Source organism: Lygodium microphyllum, chromosome 10 (assembly GCF_053477565.2).
Source record: "Lygodium microphyllum isolate KBCC chromosome 10, Lygodium_microphyllum_v1.1.10, whole genome shotgun sequence".
Taxonomy (NCBI): Eukaryota; Viridiplantae; Streptophyta; class Polypodiopsida; order Schizaeales; family Lygodiaceae; genus Lygodium; species Lygodium microphyllum.
In genome coordinates, this window is record NC_141144.1 from 68,101,013 (window position 1) to 68,112,611 (window position 11,599).

The following is an 11,599-nucleotide window of genomic DNA, read 5'->3' on the forward strand; positions in this document are numbered from 1 at the left end:
TTAACAACTAATATGTTCACCCTTGAGATTATCCATGCCATTCATAAATAGCTATTGAGCTTTAAAAGTAGAGCTTTTAGACTACCTTTCAAACGTAATTTAACTAAAAACTAGATGATCCAGTGATAATCCTGATGTAGACCTAAACATTAGTTGATTTGCTTGCCCTTGAATGCTAAAAGAGCTTACTTCGATCATAAGATCTTGCTAACCAACTTTTGCACTTTTCTCAAGAATATGTTGACATGTTTGTAGTTCTGAAAGTGGTATACAATCTCATTCTCTTGACACTAAGGACACATAGTTGGGACTAGGGCCCAACCAACTTGCTCTTCAAAGGCATTTTTACCATCCAAACTTTCAATAAGAAGAAAACCAACTAGGAAAGGGGGTTGCTTTATAATTTTAGTGAGTTGCACCTATCAAGCTTCAAGATTGGAATTGGTATGATATGTCTTTCAATATTCTTTAGCATTTAAGAGTGAAACTCTTGTTTTAAAATATTATTCGTTTGAAACTTGTTGAGACGCCTTATGATGAATGCATCAAAATGTAAGTTTCTAAGTCATGGCTATACATGGAGGTGAGGACCAATCACTTTCATTCTTACCTAAGTATACACTAGATATTGCTGCTCATCTTCTCTCAAAGCAAATCTTCTTTTAGCCTCTTCTAAACTTATTGAGTCTAGGATTCTACAACAATATAAGTGCTCCCATTTGTTTAATCATATGATATGAAGTTTCTAAGGTGTGTTGGGCAATATGTCTAAACCATCAAGTTATTATCCATATAAACAATTGAGCTATCATCATATGACATTGGATCTCTAAAGCTCTAGTTGGAGGTCAAAGATGGCAATGAGTAGAGTTATGGAGACATATTGATTGTTAAAGCAATGGGACTCGAGATTAGATGGCTTGGAAAAGTTAATGTAATAGTTAATCCTTGGATAGAATTCCTTGGAGTAGTAGATTGGATGAGCTCATCAAGCTCTCCAAATTTTGACCACCAACAAGAAAACATGTGCGATTTTTATTTAGTTAACCATTAAGACCACGAACAAATTGATTGAAAAATCTTTAACTTTGAAAATTCGAGAAGTGAAACCAAGATTCAAAGTTATGTACAAATTGCCTAAAACTTTATTCTATCCTACTTTGTCGAGTAGGAAAAATTTTCAAAGTTTATATTGTCATTTTTTAAAAAGGGTCAAAAGAGCACTTGCACAAGCTTTTCTTGTGTCAAGCTTCACAAGAAGCTCAAAATAATGCCTAGAAACAAATTTGGGTCCTTATTTCCATATAGATTGTACTAATAAAATTCTAGCCGAGATGTGTATAAAGATTAGTGAAAAGTAACAAGGGATGTAGAGTGTTTGAACATTGCATGAATGCTCTTGCATTCTTAGATCTTCCTTTTCTTCTTGATGTAAACCAATACAATATCAATTTTACACTCTTACAGTGATGCATTAATAATTGGCTCCTTGATGTCTTATAGAAGAAAGGAAGTAACATAGGCTCTCCATATCAAATTGACACTAGAAGCAAATTGGCACTATAAGATCAACTCTACACTCCTATAGTGTTGTGATAATAATTGGCTCCTTGATGTCTTCTAGAAGAAAGGAAGTGACGTAGCCTTCCTAGAGCAATTTGCCACTAAAGTCATAAATCAACATAAAAAATAAGGTAAATTATAGCTAGAAGAGTTAAACATCACATCATTTAAACTTTGTTTCATTTTGATATGCATGGGAATGTTTTATTGGTTGGCCATATTCTCATTGAGATGCTAAGTCAACCTTCAATTGCTTTCGTACTTTTGTTATGAATGGCCCAATTGATCTCTGTGGCTTTTATGTATTCTTTACAAATTCTATGTCCTAATTATTTATAGATGGATGAACTCCTCTATGGCCTTTCTTTCACATTGCTTCTTGTTGTTTAGATGTAGTTTCAACCTCTGAGCATCTATGCATGTCCATAGAATTTAATCAGAGGGCTCTTTGGTAGGTTATCAATACATTGACTCATTACATGCCATCTTGCATACAAACTAGTGATTTGATATTGCAATGCCCTTAGTGTCCTATTTCAAAGGTTAAAGAGAGAGTGCATTTATCATGCCCAAAGGTGTCACAACTTTTAAAGAACTTTTGTTATTTGACTATAGGTTTAACATTGACACATCGATGGACATGGGTATGCATATTTTTTATGAGTGAGTGGGGATTGAAAATATTTAAGAAATGGCGGAAAGATGGAATGCTACATTTGAGACTTTTGCCATATGTCGCTCCACTTGAGCATATGGTTCCTTCTAGTAGTCAAACATGCAAAAAGTTGTGAGAAGTTCATTTGGCCACGCTACAACAAATGGGGTACTTTATGATGGATTGTAGTAGTTAGCAAATATGTCATTGCACAAATTAATATCACCAATCACAAAAACGATGACATATGGTTCAATATGTAGCTTGACTTAAAGGGTTTTCAGTAATCGAGAGCCATGTAATTGATTTCTACATTTCTACTAGTCAAGAGCCATACATGTCGTAAGAAGTTCTATAATTGAACCATCTACAATTTTCGTGTTGCAATGGATGCTAAGGTACTTTAAGCATATGCCTTCATAATTATCAGTGTTTGTTATGGCTGACTTGAAATGAAGCAACAATTAAGGATAAGGGAAACTACTATGAAGCATCATGAACTACTCCTTGGTGGTTCATAAACCTCATAAACTAAACAATCCTATTTTAAGGGATCATTTTTTAAATAATAGTGGGTAGTTATAAAGTGTTAACAAACACAAGGTTGAGCTAGATTGAATGTGTTTTAAGACATGCTCCATTGAGCTACATTCTTTGTGATCATTCTCAATATGTCACATAAGTACATGATGGATGGTGGATATCATCAGCCTAATGTATTGTAGCCACTATAGGCTTAAACAACAACATAACTTATTCTCCTTTTATTAGCATAGTGCAATAATTCCTTTTGGTAGAGTTAGTTGGCAAACAATTATGCAAATATAACTCATTCTCCTTTTATTAGCTTAGCACAATAATTCTTGTTGGTAGAGTCGGTTGGTAAACAATTTTGCAAACACTTCTATGTAACTATCATCTCATTTGTTTTCCACAAAAATATAAATAAGTTGTATAGGTGATATAAATACAACTTTTCATGTGGGCTTTATCCTCCTAATGTTTCCCCCTTTTTTTTCTACACCTTATTAGAGCTATATACCCTTCACATGCTTATCATTTCCCAATTTTTGGGCCAAAATTAAAGAAGTGTTTAATGGCACACACCATTCATTTGAAAGAGAATCGAACCAAATAAGATGTAAATTCCATACATGCTAAAGAGAGTTTTTAGAAAAATTGTATGCCTTATTTAAACATTAATGGCACAATATCAATGTTGTCACTATTGCAGTTTTCTTAGTTCAAACATATGTATGTCCAAGGCATAGTAATTCTATGCATAAGAAATAAAGATTTCTATACATCCCTACTAGTAGAAGGTGGCTATAAAGGGGCCATACTAGTAGAAGTTGACTATAAGAAATACATCCCTTATAGTTGTGTCCACTTTTGAATGTGGAATTGGTTCTCTTAATTTTGATAAGTGCTAATGATAGCATGCTAAAAGGACTATTCAAAAATGATGACATGAATGTAGCAATTTAACAAACCTTCATGTTAGTGCTCATCAACAAATACATGGTGTGTATGATGTTTGGGTGTTTTTGTAAATGGACCAGTTCCAATACCAAATTCAAACTTTCAATATTTTACTTGAGTTCTTCATGAAACCAAGCTTTCTTGGTATTGTTAGCTACTAGTCACCACCAAAAATAATGTTGGAGCACACCACTCTCTTAAAATGATCAATGCTCTAGAAAAGCTACATAAAGTGAAAGGAAAGTACATTTTGACACAACTCTATTGACCTCATTTGGATAATTGCCTTTGCTTCCAATTTGAGAAGACATTAAGTTGCAATTTTGTGTATAGATGCTTTTGAACATCACAATATTCACGCATGGAAGCCGTAACTATATCATGAATTAACATACTATTGATTGACATGTTAATGACAAGATATGGATGTGCTCATGATAACTACAAACTTTTAGCTTCCATTGAGGACATTACAGTCTTAGACTAACTTTTAATCATACTTTTTATGGCTCGCACATGAGAGCCACCCAAATGGTGCGCCACATAGAGAACTTTAGAGGCAAAATGATAACAACCTCAAAAAGTTGATGCAAAGAGAGATGGTTTGATTTGATGCATAGGATGATGGTAAACTTTCAAAAGGGGACCAAGAAATGCATACAAAACAAAAATAAATCTTTGCAACATTAAGGACTCTAAGTTTCACTAATTATTTAAGTACAAGTTGCCATGTACCATGCAGTTAGTCATGTTGCACAATTAGTCTCCATTCATGTAGGTTTTGGATTGGGGGCTAAGATTTTATCTCGTAGATACTCCTTGCACATGTTGATTTTATTGTGTAAGAGTCATTTCCTATCTTCATCAAATTGTGGATGACCTTTGTCAACTAAGATGTCCATGACTATAGAATCATTTGATGGTTCTCATAGTGGTTCTCTAAATAGGCCCATTATGTTTCCATGTAGAAAACCCCTAGGTGGTTGAGAGAGAGCCAAGGCACATGGGGAAGTTTGTTAAATTCCTAGTGGATATTCTAACCATTGTAGGTTATATATATCAAAGGCACATGTCTTGCTTAAAGAGTGCTAGATGTTGCCTTAATTGAATTAGGGTCATTAAGATGTTGATCAATGTTGGACCATGCCTAACCTTTGCCTAACATGATACAACGATATTAGTAATAAAAATCACATATTGACCTCATATTTGTTGAAAATACATTGTTGCCTTAATAGCAAGGGTGTAAAAAGGATCATAGATTGATCGTATAAGGTAAATTGATGAGGTTGCCAATCAAGCTTCGAAATTTTTTCTATATAGGGGTTCAAAAACGAAGAATAGTGATGTTCCTATCACATCAATCTTTTTTAACTAGAACCTTACTTTGAGAGATGTATGCTGAGAGAGAGAGAGAGAGAGAGAGAGAGAGAGAGAGAGAGAGAACTTCCCTCCCTATTTTATATTGATGAGTTAGTGTTGCATGGAGGGGTTGTTAGAGCAATGACAAGTGTAAATTAGACTGACCACACGCGAGTCAACATAGACCAAATCACCTATGTGAGACTACATCTCCTCAACTTTGACCCAAAATCTATGAGACTTGATGAGATTAATGGAGTAACCTTAGAAAGAGGGGTACCTACTTGATTCTGCAAAGTACAAGGTTCATGGCAATAAACAATTGGTTGCATACAATGCTATCTCTGTCCTCCATCCTTCCTCACTCAAGTGAAAGTATGTCCTCTCTCTCCTCTTGATGCCCTCTTAACACCCCCAGATTGGCTAATGTCCACATGGTTGGTGACTCATGCATGGTAGCGTTGTTCTTGGTTTGCTTGGCAACATATGCAAGTCAATGACTTACAAGTGGCCAGGCTTTGGATCACTCCCCTCCTTTCATTCATAGATTCATGGATGGAGGAGCTCTTAGAGCTAGGTCACACCTAGTTAGAGTGGGGGCATTGGAAGTGGGATAGCCCTGCTAGCTTTCAATTGCATTGACTGGGGGTAGGGAGAGTGGGGTTTCCCTAAGTCTCAACTATCCCTCCTCACTCTCACAAAAAGCCTATTGCTATCTTGACACTGATAGGGATAATAAATTAGCAAAAGTTGCCATCTTCAATGACCCCACGCATGGAATTACAAAGTGCCATATATAACATTTGATATGTTGATGTTGTGGCTAGATTTTTCTCACCTTTGTGTGACTCTAGTGCAACCTTTGCACACTAATTGGATAACCCCATTCGTAGGGCCGGGTTGCACCCAAAGTGGTAGTGGGGGGAGAGAGACCCCACTCCCCCCACTACCATAGGGCCAGACCCAATGCAAATAGGGTTATTGGGGTTCCCTACCTCTTGGAAGCCCAGAGCTTTTGCTCTAAATAGGGTGCTAGCTGTATGCTAATGGGGTTAACAACAACCATGGGTGCATTTGAAGTTTGCTGTGCTCATGGACTAATAAGGCGAAAGGTGTCCTAACAAATTTATGGGCTTTATTTGTTGTATTGTCAAATATTTCACGATGTGATGATGTGGTGCAACCACAAGGATATGACATGACCTACAAACCCAGTTAACCCCATGTGCACGAGGATGTCGATGGGAATTGCGTGTGGAGGCATTCTTAGGGTGGTTACACACAAGAAGCCTAGGTGGGCAGTGGGCCTCCTTTGGCCACTTTTGTTGGGGCTACCTACTCACACAGCCAAAATTTAACACACACACACACACACACACACACACACATGTATTCTCTCTCTCTCTGCCCGCAACTACAGCCACTGATGATTGGGCAGTGCCATAGCTACAGCGACAGCCACAGCCATAACACCATTCATATTCTCATCATCATTCATGGTGGCCTGCGAGCTCCCGTGCTATCAGGCAGGTTGACGGTCCTTCAAAACATGTAAATCGGCAGATCCTTTCCTTTGCCCCTGTGAGCTCACTGAGTACTGTTCACGCTTCAAACTGCGCAGAGCTCACTGAGGACTGTTCACGACCAGAAGCTCTCGAGACTTCTGGTCGTCGATTTTAGGGTTTCTGTGCCTGAGAAGGAGCACTTGCTGCGAGCCTTCCTTTCCTCCTGCTGCCTGAGCTAGGGTTTGGATGTGGCAGGGCTGTGGCTGCGGACTTGTTGCTCGAGCTAGGATTTGGATGTGGCGACGCTGCGGCTGCGGATTCTCTTTGGGGGTCGGTGTCATCAATTGATGGATGCTGCATGCCTTATACATGGTTATGGACGGACTTGGGGTCCCATTGTGCTGTGGCAAAGCTAAACCTCAGCTTGTTGGCAGGAAGATGACCCTCCTGGTTAGTGGTTGTCAGATGTGGCAGTTTGGAAGGAAGTGGAAGAGGAGGACTATAGGCCACTTGATGCCTGTACGTGTGGGAAAGTAAGAAGATCCTAATCTGTGTTTCAATACGGTTTAGAATCTGTTATTGCAAGAGCACGGGGAAATCAGGTTTTTTAGTGTACAGATGCAAAAGGTTATTATGAAACAGGTCCCTCCGAGAGCACTTTCTTTGCATCGAAAGCTTACAGCAGTAAGCAACCATCCTTGCACCCTGAAACATTTCAATTGGTGCATCTAGTAGATCGATTCAACTAGGTGGTTTAGTGGACGAGCTGCGTCACATTCACCAATTCAACTGGGTGGTGCAGGGAACGAGTGACAGCACCCTGGGCAATACAAAAGGTATGGAACGGTAGTATGCTGTTTAAAATTCACTATACTGCCTCTGTGATCTCTAATGCACAAAATGTGCAAGTGTTGGAGGTGCCAAAGCACTTTATAAGTTCTGCCAATAAGGAGATAAACATGAACTCAGCATGGCAACTTGTATACAAGTTCCACCTGTAAGGAGATTAACATGAACTCATTATGGCAATTTGATCTGGTTGTTGAATGTGAAGAGTCTGCTTTATTTTGCATATTACACATTTTAAAAACATAACTTTTGGTTTTGACTGCTGATCAGGTGCTGCAAAATGCACACACATATTGTTGGTGTAAATGTCATTTTTCTTCCTTGCCTTTCAGGATGGGTATCCAGGTGAGCACCATCAAAGCAGGTTCAGGAAAGTTGGCATTTGAACCTAAAAAGGGTTCTAAGGTTGAGAAAGTGCGCATAGAAATCCTTGCTTTTGAAGTTGCCAGTGTAATGTCAAAGGCTCTGCAGTTATGGCAATCTTTAAGTGATCAGGAAATCCGCCGGCTTAGAGCAGAGGTGATAAAGTCAGAAGGTGTGCTACATCTCGTAACGGATGATGAAAGTGTTCTCCTTAGTCTTGCTTGCATGGAGAAGCTACAAGACTTAACAACAGTGGCTCTTGCTATTGCTAGGCTAGGAAAGCGTTGTCATGAACCTGCACTGGTAGGCTTCGGGCACATTTACAATGATATCCTGCAGCAGAATATTGATTCTCGTGGGCTTGAATTCTCTTACAAAACCATGGTGTCTAAGATGAAAAAAATGGAAAGGTATGTAGGAACTACAATAAATCTGTATCAAGAGCTTGAAATCCTTTCAGAAATGGAACAGGCAATCAAGAGGCTGCAGGAGGAAGATGACCCAGCCCAGAAGGATAACCTTCATGCCTTACACCAGAAAGTTTTGTGGCAGCGTCATGAGATCAAGTACCTGAAGGAGATCTCATTATGGAATCGAACATATGACAAAATTGTTGGTCTTCTTGCAAGAACCGTGTGTACGTTATATGGAAGGATTGTATCTGTATTTGGATATCCAGTAAATAGGTGGCCAGAGATCTTAATTGAAGCCCAGGGTGGAGAGGTCTATAATTCTGGTTCGGTGTCAAGCTGCCTATCACCAGAGCAACCAAAATTCTGCAATAGTGATTTGAATGGTTGTGTTTCTGAGGCTCATTTGAGGCCAGATCGCATGACACAGCGACCTTGTGCATATGAGCCATTTTCTAATGGGACATCAAGATCTAATGAAGCAATGTTTAGTTCAAGCAATCAAAGCTTCAGCTCTGTTTCTACCAATGGCAACACAACCCCTGTCCAATACTTGACTGGTGAAAGCTACATGCCTTTGTCATTTTGCTTCAGTCCAGGGCGTCAATTTATGCAACAAAGGAGCAAGAGTGTAAACTATGCATCAAGAGCTGACAGCTTAGCAAGCAGCCCTATGGGTACTCCTCTACATGAAGACCATTCCAGCAGAAGGGATACATCTGGGTGCTTACAGTCGAACAGTGGATTGATTCATCAGCTGGCTTCAAGTCAAAGTGAGGGGAGCAGTAAATTATTGTTCGATCCCAAATGTAAGCTTCAAAATGCCCCTGCTTCTACCCTTGGGGGTGCTGCCCTGGCCCTACACTATTCTAATGTCATAATCATTGTTGAAAAGATGGTCAGGTGTCCTCACCTTATAAGTCAAGATGCTCGTGATGATTTGTACCAGATGCTTCCAAAAAGTGTTAGGATAGCTTTAAGAGCAAGGTTAAGATCTTGTATGAGAGGCTGTGACCTGCCTGAATGTGATGGCTCACGTGCTGCATATTGGAAGGAGGTTCTTGAAAAACTTTTGGGGTGGTTGGCTCCCATGGCACACAATATGATTCGGTGGCAGTCTGAACATAACTTTGAACAGCAGCAAGTGGTATCTCGCACCAATATTTTACTGTTGCAGACACTTTACTTTGCAGATAAGCTTAAGGCAGAAGCAGCCATTGCAGAACTACTTGTGGGTTTGAACATTTTGTGGAGGCATGAAAGGGATTCAAAGGCCAACTCACTAATGGAGTATGATAGCAACAAAGAACTTGATGAGTACCTTGAATGGCAGCTATGATGTGGTGGATAAGGCTCTCTGCAGCTTGAAACCGAGAACATATGAAAATTGAAGACCTCGCAATCGTGTTGTTGCTTAACTGCACATGTTCTTCACATGTGCTGTTCTGCGGTGGTGGGTCGGTGTTAGTGGAAACCCCTTGTATGTTAGATTAGTAGACCGTCAAACCAGCGGTGGGTGAGGTTTAGGGCAAAACCCTTGTATGCTTGATTAGTTGACTTCCGTGGTGTCTTCATGAACAATGATGGCTCACCTAACGGGGGTTTTGAAAGTGAATGATTGGTTCACATATCAGCCACTGAACTGTGAAGTTCTGAATTAAATATCCTTTGTGGCATAAGATTGGATTATGTAACATACTAGTGGTGGATGCCTTTCTCCACTGCTTGAGCAGGGTGTTGCAGTTGTATTTGAAGTTTGCACTGGCCCTGCACGTGCCAGGTACACACGGTCCCGAAGTTTTATGATTGAAGCTTATTTCTTCTGTCTGTCTATATATCATGTGGATGAATGGAATGATCTTGATGGGAAGAAAGTTTGGATCTGTTTAGTGTTGGTTAATATGTAAGGACTAATGCCAGGCTTTGCATGATGACATGGAGTGTGTCACATGCACCTTGTATCACTTGATAACCCACATAAATGGCTTACCTTGATTGCTTGAATAAGGTAATTGAGGACTCCAAACTTATAGAGCATCAACTACCATCTTCAAATGTATGTAATATTGATGGCATTCCTATCAGGCCTTGCCATTTGACAGACAAATTGTTATACCTGCGATGTGCATTACCAAGGACTAGTTCTTGGGACATGCATAAATACAAGCTAAATCCTTTACCTATGCTTTGACATGCCTCATTCTTCTTTTGGTGAGCTAAGGTGCTTGGTCAAGTTGAAAGGTGCAAGCTATTTATTGGATTTTTGGATTGGATTCAGATGCTCTCCCCTTTTTGTATTTGATGTCACTTGTGTATGCTCAGAGTTTCACATGCTTACATCCACATCAATAGGATGGACTTCATCTACTTTGTTCTTTACTCTCCTATAGATGTAAGGTGTACCTGTGTAATGCTTGAACTCCCAGTCATATCACACACGCGTGCGAGTATTCCAAAAATACACACAAATCCTACCATACAAACTCCCCTCACTGCTCCAATACAAAATGCTAGGTGTGCTGGCTAAGGTCTTATTTGTACAAGGCGTGTGGCTTATTGGTACTGGCATGGGTATGGTAACCCTATCCTAAATCCTGCTACCATAGTCGAGCAACATGCATCTCACATAAGCCAATGGAACTATCATGTAGTTAAGACGCCTGCGTTAAACAAGCCAGGCTTATTATTGGTAGTCGACAATCCTAAGCCTATTACTGGCGGACATGGATTGGTTTTACAGGCCGACATGAAGCTGGGTTTCTACCGATATGATAGGTGATTCCAATGGGGGCACGCATATCGATTGCACTAAACACTTGCTGCTCGCTGCCACCACAGCCCTTGTCTGCTTCATGGTCTTGTTTAAGGAAGCTCAAGTAAGACCATGTGAATGTGAAAGGTGATAAGTATTATTGGGGTTGGTTGTTGAGGTGAAACATCAATATATGCAAACATTTGCAAGGGCTGAGAGGCAAAAATGGATGTAAGTGAGCTCTAATGAAGGTGGAAGCTAATATCATGCTAAAGTACGAGCATTGGGGGGGGGGGGGTATATTGTTGGGTATTTATGACAATGGGTAAGTTAGTGTCTCACTAAGTACCACTTAATCAAGGTGGTTGAGATTTCCTACGATGGTAATGCTTCACTCTTGTAAGGTGTCTTATTTTTGTAGGCTTGCTTGCAAATATGAGATAAAATAAAATTATTGGAATTTCCATGTGTGTGACTAACATGGCAACTATCTTTCACTACCATGGTAATGCATATAAAAGATTTCCTGTGCACCACTCATGAGTGGTTGCAACAATGGATCCAACCATACATAGTGTAAATATGTGTCATTGTCAACTTAGAAAGGAGCATACCGACTTATAAATGACAAGGTTCTTCTGGGGGATAAGAAAGTTGT

General features: G+C 39.5%; 1 protein-coding gene across 3 annotated transcripts; it reads left to right on the forward strand.

The window, feature by feature from the left end:
* The first annotated feature begins 6,435 nt into the window (after window positions 1–6,435).
* LOC148030117 (uncharacterized) lies at window positions 6,436–11,182 on the forward strand. Of its 3 annotated transcripts, none has more exons than XM_087686395.1 (3): window positions 6,436–7,251; window positions 7,370–7,403; window positions 7,749–11,182. In XM_087686395.1, the coding sequence occupies exon 3, from the start codon at window positions 7,750–7,752 to the stop codon at window positions 9,526–9,528; it is 1,779 nt and encodes a 592-aa protein (XP_087542521.1). In that variant the 5' UTR covers window positions 6,436–7,251; window positions 7,370–7,403; window position 7,749; the 3' UTR covers window positions 9,529–11,182. The 3 variants fall into 3 exon arrangements, with proteins under 3 accessions (XP_087542521.1, XP_087542520.1, XP_087542519.1); XM_087686394.1 differs by having other exon boundaries at window positions 6,436–6,613; window positions 6,823–7,403; XM_087686393.1 differs by having other exon boundaries at window positions 6,436–7,403.
* The last annotated feature ends 417 nt before the right edge of the window (window positions 11,183–11,599 follow it).